Source organism: Salvelinus namaycush, chromosome 10, assembly GCF_016432855.1.
Source record: "Salvelinus namaycush isolate Seneca chromosome 10, SaNama_1.0, whole genome shotgun sequence".
NCBI classification, from domain to species: Eukaryota; Metazoa; Chordata; class Actinopteri; order Salmoniformes; family Salmonidae; genus Salvelinus; species Salvelinus namaycush.
Genome location: NC_052316.1, coordinates 5,333,660 through 5,358,479, shown reverse-complemented (window position 1 = coordinate 5,358,479; position 24,820 = coordinate 5,333,660). Strand labels below are relative to the sequence as shown.

The 24,820-nt window shown below is 40.9% G+C and overlaps 2 protein-coding genes across 3 annotated transcripts in view; one reads left to right on the top strand and one right to left on the bottom strand.

Moving 5' to 3' along the window:
* LOC120054608 (E3 ubiquitin-protein ligase RNF13-like) overlaps positions 1-5,125 on the top strand; it is a 102,581-nt gene extending 97,456 nt beyond the window's left edge. For both annotated transcript variants that reach the window (XM_039002080.1, XM_039002082.1), the window contains exons 9-10: positions 1,317-1,397; positions 3,575-5,125. In XM_039002080.1, the coding sequence (XP_038858008.1) occupies positions 1,317-1,397; positions 3,575-3,930 (437 nt within the window). In that variant the 3' untranslated portion in view covers positions 3,931-5,125. The remainder of the gene's footprint in view (positions 1-1,316; positions 1,398-3,574) is intronic.
* A 10,137-nt stretch (positions 5,126-15,262) lies between these two features.
* LOC120054607 (profilin-2-like) lies at positions 15,263-21,914 on the bottom strand. Its single transcript, XM_039002079.1, has 3 exons — positions 21,598-21,914; positions 19,172-19,364; positions 15,263-17,032 (listed from the first exon to the last, which is right to left on the bottom strand). Exons 1-3 carry the CDS (start codon positions 21,724-21,726, stop codon positions 16,935-16,937), a joined length of 420 nt encoding a protein of 139 aa, XP_038858007.1. The 5' UTR covers positions 21,727-21,914; the 3' UTR covers positions 15,263-16,934.
* Between the last annotated feature and the right edge of the window lie 2,906 nt (positions 21,915-24,820).

Here is a 24,820-nt window from a genome sequence, read left to right as displayed (position 1 = left end):
GGGAAACAGATCCCAATCAAAGGTGTTATCACGTGCTCCACTAAGGCAGTTATTTATCTTATAACTTGTCCTTGTGGTAAAAATTATATGGGTAAACGAAGCGCGAATTAAAAGTACGTATCTCGGAGCATCGTAACACCATCAGGTGCAAAAACTCGACTTACCCAGTTGCGGCCCACTTTTTGGAAGAAAACCACTCGATTTCGTCTCTACGTTATATTGGCATCGAACATGTCATGCCTCCCTTAGAGAGGGGGTGACCTCGACAATTTATTAAAACAAGAGGCTGCCTGGATCTTTAAATTAAAGACCCTTACTCCCTTCGGTCTCAACTTTGATCTGAAGCCATTCTTGTGATTTTGCTATTGTAAATGTTTGTGGGCTTATGTAGCCAAATTGTATCTATGATCGTACGCTATCCATTTATGTTTTTTGTATGCTATTTTAATATATATGAGAATTAACCAATGATATCAGGCCACACCCGGACATGATTACAGACACCTGTGTGTCTTTTGACACTATATAAATGAGTCATCCGTCAGTGTTCATCATTATACCCCGATGAAGACAGCGTGTCTGTCGAAACGTTGGACTTAAATATTTTTGCATCTGAGCTCCTAGAGTGTGTGGCTCTCCTTTATTTTTTAAGGGCGGCCCTCTCTTGGCAGGTTTTTTGTGGTGCCATATTCTTTCCATTTTTAATAATGGATTTATTGGTGCTCCGTTGGATGTTCAAAGTTAGGATATTTTTTTATAACCCGACCCTGATCTGTACTTCTCCACAACTTTGTCCCTGACCTGTTTAGAGAGCTCCTTGGTCTTCATGGTGCCACTTGCTTGGTGGTGCCCCTTGCTTAATGGTGTTGCAGACTATGGGGCCTTTCAGAACAGGTGTATATATACTGAGATCATGTGACACTTAGATTGCACACAGGTGGACTTTATTTAAATAATTATGTGACTTGTGAAGGTAATTGGTTGCACCAGATCTTATTTAGGGGCTTCATAGCAAAAGGGGTGAATACATATGCACGCACCACTTTTTCATTTCACTTCACCAATTTGGACTATTTTGTGTATGTCCATTACATGAAATGAAATTTTAATTACAGGTTGTAATGCAACAAAATAGGAAAAATGCCAAGGGGGTGAATACTTTTGCAAGGCACTCTATGAGTCAGTTGACAGTAGTCTGACTCAGCCCGTCATTTAAATAAATACGGGCTACACAATTGAGTAAATTAAAATGTCTTTATTAAGAGGACTTTTCTGTATTTTGTTCTGCCATTGAACCGTGTGTCTTTTGTACCTAGGGGATGCCTACGATGTGTGTGCCATATGCCTAGATGAGTACGAGGAGGGAGACAAGCTCCGGGTCCTGCCCTGCTCTCACGGTGAGTCTTGGCCTGCCATGCCCTCTACCCCCTCCTGACACACACACAACCACACAACAACCTACTACCCTAAACCCATCTACTTGCCACCAACCCTCTCTGCTACTCCTCTGCTATTCCTCCCCTTCCTCTACCCCACCCCCATCCAGCAACCTGTGCTCCTCCACTGCAGTCCTCTAGATCAAGTGTTTTCCAACTCTAGTCCTCAAGTACCCCCAAAAGTAAAATTTTTTGTTTTAGCCCCAGACAAGCACACCTGATTTAAATGAGTCAACTAATCACTAAGTCCTCAATGAGTTGAATCTGGTGTGCAAAAAAAATGTGTGCTGTTGGAAGACTAGAGTTGGGAAACACTGCTCCAGATACACAACAGTATGTGAACACCCCTTCAAATTAGTGGATTCAGCTATTTCATCCACACCCGTTGCTGACAGGTGTATAAAATCAAGCACACCGCCATGCAATCTCCATAGACAAACATTGGCAGTAGAATGGCCTTACTGAAGAGCTCAGTGACTTTCAATGTGGCATCGTCATAGAATGCCACCTTTCCAACAAGTATGTTCTTCAAATTTCTGCCTTGCTAGAGCTGCCCCGGTCAACTGTAAGTGCTGTTATTGTGAAGTAGAAATGTCTAGGAGCAACAACGGCTCAGCCGCAAATGGTAGGCCACACAAGCTCACAGAACAGGACCACCGAGTGCTGAAGCGCATAAAATTTGTCTGTCCTAAGTTGCAACACTCACTACCAAGTTCCAAACTGCCTCTAGAAGCAACGTCTACACAAGAACTGTTCATCGGGAGCTTCATTAAATGGGTGTCCATGGCCGAGCAGCCACACACAAGCCTAAGATCACCATGCGCAATGCCAAGCGTCGGCTGGAGTGGTGTAAAGTTCACCGCAATTGGACTCTGGAGCAGTGGAAACGCGTTCTCTAGAGTGAGGAGCAGTGTTTTCTGGAGTGAGGAATCACGCTTCACCATCTGGCAGTCCGACGGACGAATCTGGATTTGGCGGATGCCAGGAGAACGCTACCTGCCCTAATGCATAGTGCCAACTATAAAGTTTTGTGGAGGAGAAATAATGGTCTTGGGCTGTTTTTCATGGTTTGGGCTAGGCCCATTAGTTCCAGTGAAGAGATATCTTAACGCTACAGCATACTGTGCTTCCAACTTGGTGGCAACAGTTTGGGTAAGGCCCTATCCTGTTTCAGCATGACAATGCCCATGTGCACAAAGCAAGGTCCATACAGAAATGGTTTGTCGAGATTGGTGTGGAAGAACTTGACTGGCCTGCACAGAGCCCTAACCGCAACCCCATCGAACACCTTTGGGATGAATTGGAAAGGCCGACTACGAGCCAGGCATAATAGCCCAACATCAGTGCCCGACCTCACTAATGTGCGTGGCTAAATGGAAGCAAGTCCCCGCAGCAATGTTTTCCAACATCTAGTGAAAAGCCTTCCCAGAAGAGTGGAGGCTGTTATAGCAGCAAAGGGGTTATCAACTCCATATTAATGCCCATGATTTTGGAATGAGCTACATTCCAAAATCGACATACTTTTGTCGATGTAGTACAAAACACCAGGTCATGTGATGTCTCTGTGGGAGACAGTCTGAAAGGCTCTACTGCACCCTGTGCTGTTCCTTGAACCATGCCTGTCTGTATCATCCCAGAAAATCATCTATTTGGCTCCAGCTCACTTTACTGCATCTAATATCCAGTTGGCCTGACCGCTAGTGTTCTTAGAAAACCGCCGTAGCTTCTGGACACTGTCAAGCTATACTAATACTGTATACAGTACTGGTAATGTAGAAGTTAAATAGACTAAATGCCATTTTCTTGGTGAAAATGGCTGGTTTTAAAGCATTATTTCCTGAAATGTCCACAATCCCCTATTTGTAAACCTATTAAGCTTAAATCCTAGTATTGTAATACATTAAGCTAGGTTTGCCTTTGAAATTCCCCATTACCCTCTCCAGGTGTTGTAGCCAAACCTAATCAAAATTGTCCACCCTTATATAGTCATGGTACAACATTCATTCAGTAGATAACAAGCACACCCTTAGGATTACCTTGTGTGTTGTACCTTTGATTTACAACCCTAGAAAAAACCTACATGCTGCCTATGATTGTGAGTGTAGTGACCTTTTTCCCTGTCCTCTCCCTCCCTCCAGCTTACCACAACAAGTGTGTGGACCCCTGGCTGACCAAGACCAAGAAGACGTGTCCTGTGTGCAAGCAGAAGGTGGTCCCCTCTGCGGGCGACTCAGACTCCGATTCGGAGGAGGGCGACAGCGGGCCCGATGAGAACGAGGTGTCAGAGAGCACCCCGCTGCTGCGCTCCCTGGCCTCCACCAGCGGCCACTCCTTTGGCACCATGTCGGGCGCCTCACGTTCCGAGCCCGATCAGGAGTCCTCCGAGTATGAAGACGACCACCTGGACACCAGCGACGACAGCGAGGTCACCGTGGAGACAGTGGTGCAGCTGCAGGAGCCTCGTCCTGACGACCACGACCCAGTCCGCGCCTGATTGGTTGGCCTGAGTTGACAGACAGGTGGCCGGTCCCCCGCCCCTCTCTCCCACTCACCCTATGGGGTTGCAGAGACTCACGCTAGAGGCGTGGTCAAGAGGATTTGTTTCATTTTTACATCTCTGTTTAATAAAAATCTATTTTATCTCCCTCCAAGTTTAGAATGCAAATCACCATAATTCTCCTTTTGTTGTATTTTTAACCTGATTACTGAAGGGTGGGACAATGTGCAGATGGTGTCTGGAGGACAAGATGAGTGTCATGTGTTTTGGGCTTTATTTTACTCTGGTTTGTCAGTATGGGGTGGTTTTCTGCAGACATCCTCCGACTAGGGTTATACTCTATTCACTGTGAGAAAGGGCTCGATGCTCTCGTGTGCACGAGCATGCTTGACACCAACTGTGAAGGAATGCATTGAGTATATAAATAATGTATAGATCACCACAATTAACATCTTAAAACATTGATTATTTTGTAGCCTGTATATCTGTAGTCTGGGGAAGCAAAAAAAAAAAGTTATATTGTATATATTCCTGCTGCATAGAAATATCTAAATCAAAGTACTATACAGCAGCCTTTTATAAAAATCGATTGAGCTGACCTTTTCCATGTGAATATATAGAAACGATAGGCCATGGGAACTGGGTTTTGCCAATCGGTCTCTACCCTGAGATCCTGGAGCCAGTCGCTCATCTCAAGAGTATGATTTTGATCCGACTGATATGTTACGTTGACCTGCACAGACAAAATTAAGCCAAACCGGTTATGCATTCAGCCAAAGGAAGATTGGGCAAACACACAGCATACCTATGTTATGGGTAAGCTCTCAGCAGTCGTGTAATACAAGCAGAGGGGGTGGGGAGAAACAGTTTTGTTCAGGTAGTACCCGCGTCTACACGGCTACGAGCAGCCTGCTGTAGACTTCATTTGGCTGCTCTCGACACATCACAGACCACTTCTCTGAAATGCATGATGCCACTGGTGGATAGGTCTTGCAACATGTATTTGGTTTCACGTCATATTGTAATATTGTACGTAGGAAGTTCTACAAGTAAAAATCGTTTTTCTACTATAACTTGAACTGTTCTATGTTGAGTCCTGTTGCCTTTTTATTTGATGTCTTGTAAACATCTTATGCTCACACATGCCTGTATTCAATTTAATTTCACTTCAATAAAGACACTGTCAACAGAATGCTGAGGCCTTCCATCCATTTCAAGAGGTTTGTGATCAAGAGGCACAAAGCTACGGTGATTTAATGAAGTGTGTTCTTCATCGTCAAGAGGTTTTATGATGGATCAGAACAAGTAGTGGATCAGTGGCCCATAAACCAGCTACGTTACTGTGCTCTGTGGCCGTGACATTGGTTTCAAAAGCCCCATCTCTTTGATCAGACTTATAGGTAACATGGTGGCCTGGATCTCTCACCATTACATAATGGAGACGATTAATTATTACTTCCATTTTGGTCTGACAATCAGCTCTGTATTGTGTCCAATTGATGCAGGTTCGAACATGAGAAAAAGCCTGAACTGTGTAATACTTGCCGAGTGTCCTAGACTACACTAATTATGCCATAAGCCTTATACAGCGTATTCGGAAAGTATTCAGACCCTTTCCCTTTTCCCACATTTTGTTACGTTACAGCTTTATTCTAAAATTGATTAAATAAGAAATGTTCCTCATCAATCTACACACAATACCCCATAATGACAAAGCAAAAACAGTTTTTTAGGAATTTTAGCAAATTTATAAAACAAAAACAGAAATACCTTATTTACATAAGTATTGAGACCTTTTGTCATGAGACTTGAAATTGAGCTCAGGTGCATCCTGTTTCCATTGATCACCATTGAGATGTTTCTACAACTTTATTGGAGTCACCCTGTGGTAAATTAAATTGATTGGACATGATTTGGAAAGGGACACACATGTCTATATAAGGTCCCACAGTTCACAGTGCATGTCAGCAAAAATCAAGCCATGAGGTCGAAGGAATTGTCCGTAGTGCTCCGAGATAGGATTGTGTCGAGGCACAGATCTGGGGAAGGGTACCAAAAAATGTCTGCAGCATTGAAGGTCCCCAAGAATACAGTGGCCTCCATCATTCTTAAATGGAAGAAGTTTGGAACCACCAAGACTCTTCCTAGAGCTGGCCGCCCAGCCAAACTGAGCAATCAGGAGAGAAGGGCCTTGGTCAGGGAGGTGACTAAGAACCCGATGGTCACTCTGACAGAGCTCCAGAGTTCATCTGTGGAGATAGGAGAACATTCCAGAAGGACAACCATCTCTGCAGCACTCCACACGCCACTCCTCAGTAAAAGGCACATGACAGCCCGCTTGGCGTTTGCCAAAATCCACCTAAAGGACTCTCAGACCATGAGGAACAAGATTCTCTGGTCTGATGAAACCAAGATTGAACTCTTTGGCTTGAATGCCAAGCCTCACATCTGGAGGAAACCAGGCACCATCCCTACGGTGAAGCATGGTGGCAGCATCATGCTGTGGGGAAGTTTTCAGTGGCAGGGACTGGAAGACTAGTCCGGATCGAGGGAAAGATGGAGAAAAGTACAGAGAGATCCTTGATGAAAACCTGCTCCAGAGAGCTCAGGACCTCAGACTGGGGCGAAGGTTCACCTTCCAACAGGACAACAACTCTAAGCACACAGCCAAGACAATGCAGGAGTGGCTTTGGGACAAGTCTCTGAATGTCCTTGAGTGGCCCAGCTAGAGCCCGGACTTGAACCCGATCGAACATCTCTAGAGAGACCTGAAAATAGCTGTGCAGCAACGCTCTCCATCCAACCTGAAAGGCTTGCGAGGATCTGCAGAAAATAATGGGCGAAACTCCCCAAATACAGCTGTGCCAAGCTTGTAGTGTCATACCCAAGAAGACTCGAGGCTGTAATCGCTGCCTAAGGTGCTTCAACAAAGTCCTGAGTAAAGGGTCTGAATACTTACGTAAATGTGATACGTTTTTTTATTTAATAAATTTACACACACAAAATATTGAAAACTGTTTTTGCATTGTCATTATGGGTATTGTGTGTAGACTGATGAGGGAAAAAACGATTTAATCAATTTTAGAATAAGGCCGTAACGTAACAAAATGTGGAAAAAGTCAAGGAGTCTGAATACTTTCCGAATGCACTGTATAGCCTAGTTGATTTTAATTAAAACACATAGGGTGTGTCTAAATATGGATAAATACAAGTTTTAAAATTTGATTGGTCAAAAGAAGACTGCTCTTGGTCGACCAAGATAATTTTTTGTCAGGGACAGCCCAAGTAGAAATGCCGGTTAATGAACTTAAGATGCCCCAAAAACTTCTGAGGGAGAACCCCCAGACCAGCCGCCAGTTGATGACCCCCCCCCCCCCCCCCCCCCCACCACTTCTAAAACCAAAATTAAGCCACTGGTAATGATCATGCTGTTTAATCAGTTTCTTGATATGCCACACCTGTCAGGTGGCTGGATTATCTTGGCAATGGAAAAATGCTCATTAACAGGGATGTAAACAAACTTGTAGCAACAATTTGAGAAAAATATGTTTTTTGTGCATAAGGAACATTTCTTGGATCTTCTATTTCAGCGCATTAAACATGGGACCACCACATGTTGCGTTCATATTTCTGCTCAGTATAATTCAAATTTATTTTAGGGAAAGTTTAGCTTCCCCTAGATTTATGGACGCACCACCTATGCTTGCATATTAAAAATATAACCCCACATAACATCCATTTGCTATTCGAGTGCAGGCTACAGATTACATGTTTTTGTTTGTGGGCCATTCTAAAATAGTTCCACATATATTAGTAGGCTCTATGTAAAATAACAAATTAAATGAATAATAGTCTAATAGGTGAGAATATTATCAAGTGCTTGTAAAATTGTGAATGAGAGACTGATGAAGTGTGTGCAGACTTGGCAAGAAATAGAGCTGAGCTCATGCCTTTCATGAGACTTCTTTCAAATCATCATTAGAGGCGCATCATGCAGCCTTAGAATGTATTAAACATCTAAATTTATAGCCTAACATTTATATTACAATTTAAGTTGCATAAATTCAATTAAGCATATACAGTTGAAGTCGGAAGTTTACATACATTTAGGTTGGAGTAATTAAAACTCGGATTTCAACCACTCCACAAATTTTTTGTTAACAAACTATAGTTTTGGCAAGTTGGTTAGGACATCTACTTTGTGCATGACACAAGTAATTTTTCCAACAATTGTTTACAGACAGATTATTTCACGTATAATTCACTGTATCACAATTCCAGTGGGTCAGAAGTTTACATACACTAAGTTGACTGTGCCTTTAAACAGCTTGGAAAACTCCATAAAATGTCATTGCTTTAGAAGCTTCTGATAGGCTAATTGACATCATTTGAGTCAATTGGAGGTGTACCTGTGGAAGTATTTCAAGGCCTACCTTCAAACTCAGTGCCTCTTTGCTTGACATCATGGGAAAATCAAAAGAAATCAGCCAAAACCTCAGGAAAGAAAATTGTAGATCTCCACAAGTCTGGTTCATCCTTGGGAGCAATATCCAAACGCCTGAAGGTACCACGTTCATCTGGACAAACAATAGTATGCAAGTATAAACACCATGGGACCACGCAGCCATCATACCGCTAAGGAAGGAGGCGCGTTCTGTCTCCTGGAGGTGAACGTACTTTGGTGCGAAAAGTGCAAATCAATCCCAGAACAACAGCAAAGGACCTTGTGAAGATGCTGGAGGAAACAGGTACAAAAGTATCCATATCCACAGTAAAACGAGTCCTATATCAACATAACCTGAAAGGCCGCTCAGCAAGGAAGAAGCCACTGCTCCAAAACCGCCATAAAAAAAGCCAGACTACGGTTTGCAACTGCACATGGGCACAAAGATCGTACTTTTTGGAGAAATGTCCTCTGGTCTGATGAAACAAAAATAGAACTGTTTGGCCATAATGACCATGGTTATGTTTGGAGGAAAAAGGGGGAGGCTTGCAAGTCGAAGAACACCATCCCAACCGTGAAGCACGGGGGTGGCAGCATCATGTTGTGGGGGTGCTTTGCTGCAGGAGGGACTGGTGCACTTCACAAAATAGATGGCTTCATGGGGAAGTAAAATTATGTGGATATATTGAAGCAACATCTCAAGACATCAGTCAGGAAGTTAAAGCTTGGTCGCAAATGGGTCTTCCAAATGGACAATGACCCCAAGCATACTTCCAAAGTGGCAAAATGGCTTAAGGACAACAAAGTGAAGGTATTGGAGTGGCCATCACAAAGCCCTGACCTCAATCCTATAGAACATTTGTGGGCAGAAATTTAAAAAAGTGTGTGCGAGCAAGGAGGCCTGCACCAGCTCTTTTTTTCATTTTTTTTTACACCTTTATTTAACTAGGCAAGTCAGTTAAGAGCAAATTCTTATTTTCAATGACGGAGGAATGGAGGAGGAATGGGCCAGGAGGAATGTCAGGTGGAATGGGAAGCTTGTGGAAGGCTACCCGAAATGTTAAGTTAAACAATTTATAGGCAATGCTACCAAATACTAATTGAGTGTATGTAAACTTCTGAACCACTGGGAATGTGATGAAAGAAATAAAAGCTGAAATAAATAATTCTCTCTCCTATTATTCTGACATTTCACATTCTTAAAATAAATTGGTGATCCTAACTGACCTAAGACAGGGAATTTTTATTAGGATTAAATGTCAGGAATTGTGAAAAACTGAGTTTAAATGTATTTGGCTAAGGTGTATGTAAACGTCCGACTTCAACTGTAGGAAGACCTGTTTCTTTGTTAACCGCTCAACACAGAATAGCCAGTCCATTGGAAATCTTTTGGGATAAATATTAGAGGTCGACCGATTAATCGGAATGGCCGATTAATTAAGGCCGATTTCAAGTTTTCATAACAATCGGTAATTGGCATTTTTGGACATCGATCATGGCCGATTACATTGCACTCCACGAGGAGACTGCGTGGCAGGCTGACTACCTGTTATGCGAGTGCAGCAAGGAGCCAAGGTAAGGTGCTAGCTAGCATTAAACTTATCTTATAAAAAACAATCAATCTTAACATAATCACTAGTTAACTACACATGGTTGATGATATTACTAGTTTATCTAGCTTGTCCTGCGTTGCATATAATCGATGCGGTGCCTGTTAATTTATCAATGAATCACAGCCTACTTCGCCAAACGGGTGATTTAACAAGCGCATTTGTGAAAAAAGCACTGTCGTTGCACCAATGTGTACCTAACCATAAACATCAATGCCTTTCTTAAAATCAATACACAAGTATATATTTGTAAACCTGCATATTTAGTTAATATTGCATGCTAACATGAATTTCTTTTAACTAGGGAAATTGTGTCACTTCTCTTGCGTTCTGTGCAAGCAGAGTCAGGGTATATATATGCAGCAGTTTGGGCCGCCTGGCTCGTTGCGAACTGTGTGAAGAACATTTCTTCCTAACAGAGACCGTAATTAATTTGCCAGAATTGTACATAATTATGACATAACATTGAAGGTTGTGCAATGTAACAGCAATATTTAGACTTATGGATGCCACCCGTTAGATAAAATACGGAACGGTTCCGTATTTCACTGAAAGAATAAACATATTGTTTTCGAAATTATAGTTTCCGGATTTGACCATTTGAATGACCTAAGGCTCGTATGTCTGTGTGTTATTATATTATAATTAAGTCTATGATTTGATAGAGCAGTCTGACTCAGCGGTGGTAGGCAGCAGCAGGCTCGTAAGCATTCGTTCAAACAGCACTTTCCTGCATTTGCCAGCAGCTCTTCGCTGTGCTTCAAGCATTGCGCTGTTTATGACTTCAAGCCTATCAACTCCCGAGATTAGGCTGGCAATACTAAAGTACCTATTAGAACATCCAATAGTCAAAGGTATATGAAATACAAATGGTATAGAGAGAAATAGTCCTATAATGACTACAACCTAAAACTTCTTACATGGGAATATTGAAGACTCATATTAAAAGGAACCACCAGCTTTCACGTTCTGAGCAAGGAAGTTAAACGTTAGCTTTTTTACATGGCACAAATTGCACTTTTATTTTCTTCTCCAACACTTTGTTTTTGCATTATTTAAAACAAATTGAACATGTTTCATTATTTATTTGAGACTAAATTGATTTTATTGATGTAGTATATTAGGTTAAAATAAGTGTTCATTCAGTATTGTTGTAATTGTCATTATTACAAATATATGTATATATAAAAAAAAAAGGCCGATTAATCGGTATCGGCTTTTTTTGGTCCTCCAATAATCGGTATCGGCGTTGAAAAATCATAATCGGTCGAGCTCTAGTAAAAATCCTTTCTGTTTTATTCAATTGTAGGCCTATTTTTCATACTATAAAATGCCACGGAATTCTAAGCAAATCTTGTCTGCTAAATGAACTAGTGTAGCACACAGCAATATGGCATATCCCGCCAACTCAGGGCCTAACATATGGACAACTCAGAATATGCTATTCTGTTCTTCTGAAAAAGGCTACATTTTTTTCATACAAGGTTTCCTTACACCTGTCTAATGGATTTATTGTGATGGTGTAGGCTATATTAAATGGATTTATTAGACTTTCAAAATATAGATGTTCCAAGGTCCGCATCAGTGGCTTGTACGCTATGCTTGGAAGCCAGGAGATGCTACATGTGTTTGTTAATGAATGGTCAATTACTGTGAAACCAGTAGTTATTTGCATGACAATCACCAGCTGACAAAATTGAATAACTGCCACAGCCCTATCAGCAACTCAGGAGTAAATGTCAATTGGCTTTTCATATCTGAGCAGGTCGAAACAGCAGGTGCGGTAGAGAGCGAGCGAGAGTCAAAACAGCAGGCCCGGGATAACACATGGGAATAGTGTGTTGATATCCCTAATATTCAATTAATATAAATTTGTATTTTGTTCAGATTTAAGTTGATTAAAACACACAAAAACTACAGTTATGCATATTGTGCATCTAGCCATGGTGCCTTTACCAAGATTAGAAACCTCTGTACTCTCTCCAAGATGTTTGGAGTGGACAGGTAGTCACTGATGCAGAGAGAGGAATTAGATCAGGGTTGAGGGATATCAGGGATAGAAGACCTACAAGTGGTGGATTAAAATGCTATCAAATGAGGGACAAGATGATTATTGGGCAACTACGCACGCACTTTTGGGTGGGGGCATTGTCACATTGTTGTCTTTCATTCATCCAGGTGATTCATTATTTGGTCCACCACCTGTACCTTTTTAATAGACAGTAGAGAGGGAGATTTTAAACTGTCTTCAGACAAGCTTTAGGAAGACAAGTTGAACTAATTCATAAGAATAGCAAATGTTAATCAGCTTTCAGATAATTAATTGAAAGTTGTGTGTGTTCTGGTCTTTGTGCATGGCGTCTTATCCACAGAGGGCCAGTGTGGGTGCAGGGTTGTGTTCTAACCAAGCAATAACACCTGATTCAACTAATCAGGTCTTGACTGAAGTCGGATTAATTGAATCAGGTGTGTACTGGATGGCAAGAACAAAAGCCTAAATCCACACTGATCTCTGTGGACACTCCCCTGTTATAAGTGATACTGTCATGGTTAACAGCAATGATCAGTTTATTTGAACTTTTGGGGAGATTCATGTAAATCTAATTTTACAAAAGAAAATGTCCGTTTGTAAGTTTTGAACATTTGGAAATTAAAATGTATTATTTAAGAGGTGAGTTTATTTGGAACACCCATGGGCCTCAAGGCTACACTCAGTACCCATTTAGCCCAGTCCAGACTTTTCACATATTTTATCAAATATTTGTCTTATTAACATGTAAATCAAAATTTCGAGATTAATCTGTAATTTTATATTATTTTTGTTCTAGGGCAGTATATGTTAGAAATGTCTAAATTTAGATTTTGATGGGATAAATGGTTACACTTACCCTAATTTGTTCGTTCGACATGGTGGGATCTTTATGCGTCTGTAAAATGTATTATGCAAGAAATGGCAGTGGAAACACCTATGTGCAAATATTGATATAAAAACCATCATATCGAAGTAAACTTGGAGTCACACGATTATATGGTGTGTGCTACTCCCACTACGACTCAGGAAACCATGCAGTTTATTAGTCTACAGATTAAATAAATGATGAACTTCACAGGATGGTGAAAGTGCACGATGATCTTAACACTCCTTTCCAATAAATATCGATGGTCTGATTTGGGTGACATGATGATCAATGCTTGACTGCCGTTTGACAAATACAAATATTCTCCTCTATCCAATAATCTCATGTAGACCAGCCCACCCGCAGTATTTGTGAGCTGTTGGCTAGTGTACATGCCAAGACCAGAGTACGCATACTTGCTATTCAACCCAACAGTTTGTGACAAAACTAACGGCAGAGTTAAAAATGCGATGTTAACACTGAACTTTAGATTTTTTATTCGGTACATGAAAACATATGCGAAAAAGTACATTGTCTGCATTACATCACACTAATTTTTTATCTGCAACAAGTTAGTTTGGAGGAAACACTACTGGTGGGAAAATGTGCATATTTTCTTTATATAGATTTTCGAATATTCACAAAATCTGTCACCAATAGGATGTAAACATGGCTATAGTTAAGACTTCATAACCGTGCATTGAAATAGCGTAGGAACTGTCCACACTTAGGGAGGCCTGTGGCCACTTAGACACCAGTCAGTGTTCTCATTGAAACCCTTGTAATTTTGTTATCTCATGTTGCACCTACCCCACATTTTCCAGGAAGTCTTATGTAACTGAATGTATCCAGAGTATTTTCTAATGTCATTATATACAAATGCGGTGACAAGTATAATAAATGTAAAACGCACAAAATCAACAGTAATGTTTGGATTCAATCTCGTGTCAGGCAAATTGTGTACACTCACCTTTGGTCTAATAATGTATTAATCTCCAAACTGTTCCCTTTCAGTTGCTACCATGGTTATGCATAAGATTTCATTTTTCTGTAAAACTAGAGCCCTGCCGATGGGTTTGTCAGATTAAGTTTGTCATCGAGATAGCTGCCAATATACTGTTTTAGTCAGGAAATAGTTTTCCACAATGAATTCTCATAAATTGCAATCCAAAATAGCAATTGTCCAATAAACTATGCTTAAAATGTTGATTTCATACATTGTGACAACACGAGAATGTCAACAAGCGTTCAGATAAGCATGAGATTCTCTTCCACCCCCCCATCCCATTTACTGAATACCGGGTGGAATGGTCAGCCAATACCAAGATAGCGGTAAAAAGCCCACATCAGTTGATACAGGCTTTCAATCAGCCGGGCTCTAAGAAACATTTTAAATTTAAACCTATGCATATAGGTCAATTCCCAAAAGGGTTGATGGAACGCTGTGAAGCCAATACAAATCACTTGTCAAGTTGTTGTTGTGATACTCTTAATTCCCCCATTTTGGTTACTTCTACAGAAACCAAGACATTAACTAGATATGACGCATTTACCATCGGGTTACGTCATCAATATCAAGTCTTCAATAGTCTACTACAAAGAAATGCACATACCCCGAATTAGTCCGGGATGCAATCCGACTACGGGTTGTGAAAATGGCTTTAAGAAAATGTTCCCACTTCACGGAGATCGCCTTCACGATAAACGCTGCCTGTTGGCTGAATCGGAAATTGCCTTCAGAAGCTGCGTTGTCGACAATTGAATCCGGACCAGTTTAATAATTGTTGCTTCCCCAATTCTATGCTGATACGAAAGGTCAGACCTAAGCCATTATTTCAGTCCATCTAGCCCAGTGGTTTTCTAACCTCTCCTTGGGAACCACCAGCAGTTCCATGTATTTGAACTACGGTAATTCAGAGCTAGCACACTGTATTCAACTAATTACGAAGCCCTATATTAGTCCATCAGGTGAGCTAGTTAAAGGTTACAGCAACATTTTGAAACATCTGGGTGTCCCCCAGGAGAGGTTTGAAAACCACTGATCTAGCCAATTACCACCCACTGTCAAGGCAATGCACATTTTGGAATGTTACCATCAGGCCCTGTGGGGTTCCCAAGGCCTAATTCTGCCACACTGACCCAGCCAACATCCTCATACCTTTCTACAAAAGGAACATCTCCACCGTGTTTACCTGCAACATACCTTTAAGGATTAACCAAGAGCATCCCAGTTGAACTATTTATCTCCAGGCCAATAGGAACCTCCAGACCAATTCCAATTTAATAATAAAAAATAAAAACTGCTGCTCTGGCTCAAACTTTCCTTCAAAACAGAGAATACATTTCAACTTGAAAAGCAAGAAAGTACATACAATCAATCTGGTTGGAATAAATTTATTTGATCGGTCTGTAAACAAGGTGATAAATCAATTTATGGCATTTATTGGTTTATGCATATGAAATCCAATGTGTTAGAGACTGTCCCAGGTGTAAGAAATGTGTAGGGGGAAGAAATTAACAAAAATCAGCAAATAAGATTTTAATTAGTACACATGCCACAAGGCCTGAACATTGGAGTAGATGCTAAAACACCCCTAATAGTGCCAATGAAATTGCCCCTTACTGGGCAGCAGTTAAAATCCATCACACAATAGCAACAGATCTCTACTTTATGGCACAGGATACCCATGTTTTGTATTTTAAGTTTCCACAAGACAACCAAAGTGTTCTTATTCCAACCAATCCCATCTCCCATTAAATTGAGTGTCATTTCTACTGTAAGTTATTTTCAATTGGAGATTACATTAAGTACCGAGCCTGAACACAGTTTGATACCACATCTTAGTTGATGACTAGAGAACAATGCAATTTATTCCACAGTTGTTTCTTCACACAGCATGGGTTTTCAAATGCAGTAATTCATTTCTTTAAAAAAAAAAAAAAAAGTTGACAAATGAGGAAACAAATTTAGTCCAATAACTACTACCCCCCCCCAGCTTTATCTGGTGTCATGTGATAGCGTGGTTTTATGTTAGTGTTGTTTTGCCTTCAGCAGAAAGATGAGGCTAGCAGTCGTCCTTCACAATGATGTAGCTAGAGCAAATGTATAAATACCCAAGCTGCAACAAAAGTTGGTCCTAAGAAAAATTCAAACTGGACACTCCAGATCGTTATGCTGGGATATCTACTGTCCAAAATGGCAGCCTTAAAATAAAAAATAATATTACAGGAGCTGGCAAACAATATTTTAAGTGCCTGAGCCATTGCAACGATGGAATGTCCATGGGGTTCATGTAGTCAGAAAGGTCATGAAGAGGGCGTGGGAGGAGATTCTACCTGCGTCAACGCTGTTTTGCCATTTGATTCAATCAATACCAAAATGGATTGGGCTCCCCCCCTTAAAAACCCATCTGGGAGAGGGGGCTACGGAGGACTTTAAGGTGTAGTGGTTGGAGGAATATGCCTCCTGAGTACTGATGGAGTGTCACCTACTATGAACAAACAGGATGGGAAAGAGGAACAGACATTTGGCAGGAGTTACAGGGCACGCGGGGCAGACGGAACAGTATTTCAGTAGGCTCAAAGATATGCATGCAGTTTCCCCTCCCAGACATGCTCTAGAAAAGGAAGACAATATGAGCTTGATTACTGCTCAAGTGCTCCAAAGGCATCGGCTGCTAAAGGGTCTGAACTACCGGGCACCATCATATGAAATCTCAGTTTAATTTAGGTTTCCTTCACTTTAGGGTTTTCACTGAGCATTGGCTAGAATGGTGCAGGTCTTTATAAGTACAGATTTGTCACAATGTCCTGTTAACAACATGCTCATCTTTAACTATGGTGCAACAGTAGTGCTAGAATGGAATAGAGTACACAGTGTGAATGCATAAAGATGACTGGAAAAAGACAAGAGAAAAGGGGATAAATAAAAAAAATGGAGCAAAAAAAATGGGGGGCAGAAAAAAAGCAACTACCAACTAGAACTGGAAGTACTGTGAAACGCAAGAGGGTGGAAAGGGTGAGCTGCTAGGAGGCTGGGCAGAGGCTGCTTTAGTATCCAGACTTCCTCAGGTAGTCAGCCATTGTATACGCTTTCTTGTTGAGCTGCCCTCCATGGACACCTTCCTTTCCCATGACTAAAACCAATGCTGGAGTACACAAGAAAAAAAAGCACAGAAATGAACAGACATGGTGGTGGGGGGGATAAGAAACCACTTTTCCCCACTAAAGGTGGGGCTACATTGTTGACTGCAGGGTCTTAAACATGTGGCCCTGCACTGCCAATAACGCTGCCAGGGCTCATTTTAAATAGGACTGCTTGAAAGGAAAATGTTAACAGCATTCTTTGCTTTAACATTTTTATTTTGTGTTTTTTACTTTACTTCTCCCCTCTTCCTCAACTACTACACTTGGGCTAATTCAAGACAAAACTAGAACCCTGAATCCCTTAAGTATTTTGCCATTGAGTATGCCTTCTTATTCAATCCGCCTCCATGGACCCCTTCTTTGCCCAATACAAGAACCAAGACTGAAAGAAAAGAGAGAAGGGAAATTGAGAAAATGTGAAGTTAGATCATTGAATATTAAAGAAATTTTCTAACCGAAACAAGGTGGTGGACAGGGCTGGTTAGTATGAAGGAAGACATAGGAAGCTCACCAGAGGCCCCGTCCATGGCCAATACGCAAGCATTCATTTTCTTATTATGGCTGCTGCCCTTGGACTGGAAGAAAACATGCAAAGCTCTCACTAAAATTATGCAATAGTGCTGACCATTCAAGCCCATTAGCCTAGAGTATAACAAAACACATCTAGCCTACTCTTCTGAACTAAGGAATGTCTGAATCATCCGCTTATGTTAACAAAGTCCATAAATGGCTTTTTTACCCAGTCAGAAGCTATGACAATATCAGCACAAAATGCTCCATTCTAAACTGGTGTAAAAGGTGGCAATGACAAGTTCTGTAAATCAGAAACAAAACACTGGCCTAAGCCTACCCTTTACTTTATCCACTACTTAGCTATGAGTCTACATGGCATGCCAGCAGCAGGGAGGAATAGGAAAGTGAATGCTTCTACTCACTACCACCAACACTAATGCAGTACACATGCAGTCAGCATGCTTGTAGTACCTCTCCTCAATACATATGAACAGCAGCAAAATCCTTGAGTGCCACTATCAGAGTGGAAATGCCTAAATTGACCGGGACTAGGGTTAACATGTGATGGGGAATAACCTGAACTTGACACTTAAGCGTTGATGTGAGGGGAAAAGGGAATCAATTACAGAGGGATAGGGAATACGCATGCAATTCAAGGTTGATTCGATCAGGAAGAAGACCAGAAGAGTGAACTCAGAAAAGGTTGCCCAGCTTGCCCTGTGACAAACATACACAGATGAGAGGTTGTGTATTGCAAGTAGGAGTGTCATGGACTTAAAGCTGCTAGGGACATAGGAGAATAGGGACCATAAAGGCAAAATGAACATTGGCACAACTCACAGGCATCTTGTTTTTCGAATGGCAGGGCATCTCCCCTTCAATTGGGTGGCCCATCAAGACTTGTGGCTCATTTTACTAGCTAGCAGTTGATCAAATATTGTCCCTGAATCCAATCTGATGCAAAACGAACCTATTCTTTAAATCAAATGGTATTTGATTGGCTTCCTTAATCTGAAAAATACTTGAAATTGAACTTAAGTCAATTATACTGCATAAACCCCCTTTCCCCATACATAATAGCTCTGTGCTTAAAAGGGAAATTCCACTCAAACCATATTTTGGTACACGTTTCATTAGTCCACTGTTTGGGATGTCAGCAATCAAGTTTAAGCTACAGAACTTTCAAAATACAGAAAGCGCCATTACGCATTTTCAAAGTTCTACATCTTACACGTGATTGCTGACATTCAAAACATTCAGGACCGTTTGAACAGTGAAACAAATACCAAAAGGCGTTTGAGTGTAATGTTGCTTAAATAACATAACTACAACATATCAATTAGATTACAAGTAAACTTTCCAATTGTATTATATCCCTTTCTACTATTTTAAAGCCCATCTAGGGCCTGATGCTACAATGTAGTGTAAGCTAAAGCATGATAGTGCAATTCATTTGTTGATTTAATGTGACAGACTTAATTGCATCTGTCCCTTAAATACATTATATATTGAGGAGGTGAACACCAGTATATTGTACATGCACAGCAAACTATAATTACAACCAAACCTATGCACTACATAGCCTTAAATTGTTTGATTGAGCAGTGAAGAAATGGGACAGGCATTACCTTTGCCGGCTTTGCCTATGGAAACGTTGTATGTGGGCTCTCCTCCTTGACTCTTTGTCCTGATGTCCATTGTCCAGTCCCCATCGGAGTGGAGGCTGTCTCTGATGACAGAGAACTTCTTTTGGCCTAGGGTCAGCCCGCCGCAGAAGAAAGCTTCTCGGTCCTTTCCTACTATGACGTCGATTTCGTCAACCTACGGATGAGCATTGATGGACAAATGTCAAGCATGTAAAGTTAGAAAGTCAAGCAATTTCATATGCATAAAAACATTTGTCATTACACTACAATAAGATAAGAGCTTATGTGAGACCTTGTTAATTCTCTCCAATGTCTAAAACAGCAAGAATCAAAATTGGGTGAAAATTAGCAAAGCTTCAGAGGGAGCATTATTTGGTTAAATTAAAACATTTCAACAAAAAGGCAGCCAAAAGCAGTCAGACATTTGAAATAAATGGGATTTTTTTGGAATCACTGTTGGGAGAACTTGGCAATTTAAGAATTATTGCAGTTCACATTTTTCCTACCAGGCAGAAAGGAACACATGCTGAAAAATAGTTTAGGCTACTGTGTGATAGAGATTAATAGTGTAACCATCTCAGCTCTCATAGGCCAGTGTCCATATTTGACTCTAGACCATTGAATGTATCCTTTAAATCACGTGTTCAGTGAACAAATTAAACAATCCAATACAGTTCAGTTGTATTTCTTTGCAATACATATCAGGCATTGCTTGACTGTCATGGTCAGCAACGGATGCCTAGCTAGTCAGATTTAGTATAGTTTGCCCATACAATTATTCAATGAAAGCAGACTGGTTTATTCTCAGGTTCCAAATAAAAATGACAGCACAAAGGCCTCACCCTCATATAGAATTGCACAATTATACAACAGTCCCTTTCCTTTCACAAAAAAATGAAGGGAATTCAGCGTATTCAATGAGGCCATCTAAAAAGCAAAGTAGCTAGCCTGCTAAGGTTATGCCATAACGCCTTGGCAAAGCTAGAAGCTGGCCTCCTCGTGGAAGTCTCTAGAACACTAACGTTAGAGGCTAGCAGAAGCCAGAGTAATTCACCAAGGCAACACAGCAGGACAACTGATTTGACAGCTTGCCTACAACCTGTAACATTTGAACATAAACTTAGCAGAGTAACTGCCAACTTATTAATGTCACAGCTATGAGAATGTGCCCAGACCTGGGTACCAAACAGTTAATGGTTAGATGTTTAACCATAGCTTAGCAAAGCCAAAGGAATCATCTGACTGAAAAATACCCTCTAATATCCGCACGGCAATCTATGATACAGGAATCGCAATTCATTAGATTATGGGTAATATCCTGTCGCAGTTCCACACTAGAAAGATTGCTAGTTAAAACGTACATGTTTATTAACCCGCGAACATGTAGAAAACTATCAAATAATTGTTCTGCACGCGCGTGAATTGACATATTAAACTGGTTTTGACAACACAAGCAACTCTAAATAGTTGATTTACATGCATGCTTGCTAGCTAACAAAATGGAGGGCCCACGAATGACCGGACTGAGGCAATATGTAAAATAAACCTGCAGGCCAATTGGATGGTAAACTATTGTACAACCAATTTGCCTCGAGCTGGTGCATCCAATTTAGGTTGCAATCCGATCAAATTGCGTAGACAGGAGGAAAAAATAAATAAATGCAGAGTGGAGGCGCCATCTTGGGAAATCAAAAGGGGCGAGAGCGAGGGCCTGATTCACAAATTCATCTGAATACGGCTGAGTGTACAAAGCAAATTGTGCATGTAACATATGCATGCAGCGTAATGTGCCAACAATTTTGCTTAATAACTTTCGAATCTGGGTGACAGGCCTGATTTATGCCTTTTTTCGCTCCCGACACGCCTCCCAAAGCCCGCATTGCCGGCTAGACATAACAGTAAACGTACAAGACGGGAAACCGGTCTCCATTTAACTTTCCCATATGGGGTATCAAATTGCTGAAAGCACGGTTGTGTTTCATTTGCAAGTTCTAGTTCAGATAGTTAGTTATCAACACATTAGCTCGGCTAACTAAACATGTTAGCCAGCGGATTACCTCCTACACTTTCATGTTGAACAGTCAATGTTTAACTCAAAAGGAAAGCTTTAGACCTTAGCTATATTGATAACATCATGACATTTTGAATGTAGTTGTGGTTCTGAGCCTAAGCACTTACATTTCAAATAAACGTGCAAAAGTCTCTGTACAAGAAAACACCGGATACCATGTGTGTTAGCTTAGCCAACATTCAATGCCTGGCTCGAGCCTAACATTACCTTATCATTCCATCTAGGGCTCCCCCATTGGGCAAGGCCTTATTCCCATATTAAATGAACTAACAGCCTAAAATGGCGGCATTTCCCTTTGTTTGTAGATAAGTCTATAATTATTTGATTATGTACTTACCGTTATGTTAACAAATGTACCACCGGGAAACGATGCCCAGACATACTTAGCGTCCGTGTACCCAACAATGGCGGAGTCCTGGCAGCTGCCATCGGCCATCAGGTTATCCACGTAGCCTTGCCAGGACATACTTGCGTATTAGTTCAACTATGGAAAAATCTTTAAAATCTATATTTGACGGGTACTCTCGCACAACACTGAGGTTTCTGTAAACTATATTTTCGGTGATTCTGGGACCTCCGACAATTCCCCAGTTCCGTCACGACCCCGCTTTCTTCTGGGTTTGACAGAGAAGAGGACCCACTGCATTCGAGCAGCGCCTGGGTGTAGTCCTTAAATAAATCACTCCGCGCAGTCGTTGTTAGGTTGAACTTCGTAGCAAATCGTAGGTTGTCGCGGATGAATAAAATGGGTATTACAGATCCAAAGAATTGGACCGTGTCTATTTTACTAACTTGTCAATATGCCGCTAACTACTATCGTTTGCTATCTTGTGTGATATTTTGCGCAATCAGTATGTTTCGGAATCGGTTAATGGTAGGCTTAATTGGTCATATGACGTATGCATACGTAGTCCTTATTTTCCCGCCACGATGCCCTTTTACCGGTATGAATCAAAGTTACAAAGTATCAGTCATCGGAGATTGTTGATATCATCAGAAGATTCTAGTGCGATAATTTGTTAGAACTCTATGTATTGAAAGCATGCAAGAGTTACATTTAATTTTTGTGTTAGATTATATTCCTTCAGTTTAGAATGTTACTTATTTTACAACAAACAAGTCTGAGATCTTAATGACAGTTAAGAGAAACAAAACTAGCCCATTTAGCACAATTTTGATTTTAAATTGTCAGCTTAGTGTTAATTGGTTCTTCAAATAAGCCTCCCCGTGTACCCCGCACATTATTAGAAATTAGAGGTTGCCATATTAGCTGATGTTTAATGCATGTGATTGAACTAGCCAGTTCTTGTGGCAGTCCAGGCCAGTGTGAGACCTATCACAAGAAACTTAGTATGCAGAATAAATACACATATTGGTTACTTATTAACTCACTCAGGGTGTAACAGGAGTAGATATCTATTTATTTTGTTAATCGCCATATGCATGTCGTATGGTCATATGCATGTCGTGGTCCAGAATATAAATATATACAGTATAAATATGATGTTGTGTATAGACATTATGGACAGTATGTGAGTAGAAAAGGTGTGATACTTTTGATTGTCAGCCTAGTTCTCTGAGAGAAACTGTATTTAGCGTATAACAAAAAACTATCATATTGTGAGAAAGTGATTAACAGTGTGCTATCATGTCAACTGCTGGTCACTCGTTGTCATGACAAGGAGTTGATGGTAGCAGAAACAGACCTGGGACCAGGCTAACCTCTTTACACATGCTCTCATCATTCACTGGTTCTGTGTGTGATTTATCCATGTAAAGCACTAGTCATTCACAGAGGTCCACATAGAAAGATGATAGTGGTCAATTGGACTTGCCTGGCCAGGATTTTTTAATTGGTCAAGCAAGCTGCAGTCTCATCTGAAGGAGTCAGAGAAATATTCCAATTTGCTCTCACACAAAAAAAAGTCATTTGGGAGTAGGCAGCCTTTTATTGCCCCAGAGAGGTAGAATGTGACCATTGTCTCTGTTTTTACCTGAGAGGATTCATTCATCCCTTGGCCCTCTCTCTCTCTCTTAGCCTCTCAGTAGTAGCTTATTGGGGTGGCAGGTAGCCTAGTGGTTAGAGTGTTGGACTAGTTACTGAAAGGTTGCAAGATCAAATCCTCAAGCTGACAAGTAAAAAAATCTGTTATTCTGCCCCTGTGCAAGGCAGTTAACCCACTGTTTGCAGGCCATCATTGAAAACTTAAATGAAAATAAGAATTTGTTCTTAACTGACTTGCCTAGTTAAATAAAGGTAAAAAAATTAATAAATGATTTCCCATGACCCCTTGTAGAATTCATCCAGTCCAAGTACCCTGAGAATTTGCATGATATTGCCATGTTGGGACTATTACTTCAGAGGTGTGGTTTGTTTTCTGAGTTCATTCACTTTTCCCGGATTGATACAAGGGTTGTAAGTAATATGTTCAGGCCTATTCCTCATATCACCAACTTATGTTCTATATGTACACACAACTTCCTCTTCTAACCTCCCAATTGAAAGAAACATAGTTATGTGACAGTCTTTGTTTTTCCATAAAGGTGCTGAGGCACATAGCAACAAAGCAATATTCTCTATGTAGGCCAGAATACCTGGAATTTCACCTCACCTTATCTATTTGTTATCAAATAGCCAATAATAAAGAAGGTGAACTGTACAAAAAATGTTTGTTAGTTAGCTGACCACACCCATATCCTTCCCATGTAGTTGGTTTCTAAGACACCCTTGTTGTGTAGGGGTAATTTGACCAACCAACCAACTGAGTGAGTTAGCCAGCCAAGGAGTCATGGACAGAAAGCTGACCCACTTTTATTTTGATTTTTCCAGAGGGAACAACTCAGCAATAGTACTGCTTTTGGTTGTGAGGCCTCCCACTTATTCTACATATTTTGCAGAAAATGTTTATGTTCTTAGCTCCAACGGTGCAGTAATACCTAACAATACAAAACAATACACACACATCCAAAAAATAAAAAGAAAGGAATTGAGAAATATAGAAATATTAAAACGAGCAATGTCGTGGTCCGGAATATAAATATATACAGTATAAATATGATGTTGTGTATAGACATTATGGACAGTATGTGAGTAGAAAAGGTGTGTACAGCACTAGTTATATAGGATGAGTCTTGACTAGAATACATGATACTGTATACATATGAAGTGGGTAAAACGGTATGTAAACATTATTAAAGTGACCGATGTTCAATGACTACGTGCATAGGGCAGCAGTCTCTAAGGTGCAGCGTTGAGTACCGGGTGGTAGCCGGCTAGTAACAGGGACTTAAGTTCAGGTCAGGGTACTGGGCAGAGGCCGGATAGTGGTGACTATTTTATAGTCTGATGGCCTGGAGATAGAAGCTGTTTTTCAGTCTCTCGGCGCCAGCTTTGATGCACCTGTACGGTCTCCACCTTCAAGATGATAGCGGGGTGACAGGCCGTGGCTCGTTCACCCCGTGAGCATCAATCCACTGCTTTGTCATGTATGGATGGACCCACCCTGACTACACCACACCTCTCCTCTCTGCCAACTTCTGCCAAGACAGGACCAAATATA

Coding starts and splice junctions, on each gene's coding strand:
- LOC120054607 (XM_039002079.1), bottom strand. CDS start 21,726: ATGTCCTGGCAAGGCTACGTGGATAACCTGATGGCCGATGGCAGCTGC. Junction 19,365..21,597: donor GTACATTTGTTAACATAACG/GTAAGTACATAA, acceptor GCTCATCCGTAG/GTTGACGAAATCGACGTCAT. Junction 17,033..19,171: donor CATAGGCAAAGCCGGCAAAG/GTAATGCCTGTC, acceptor TGTGTACTCCAG/CATTGGTTTTAGTCATGGGA.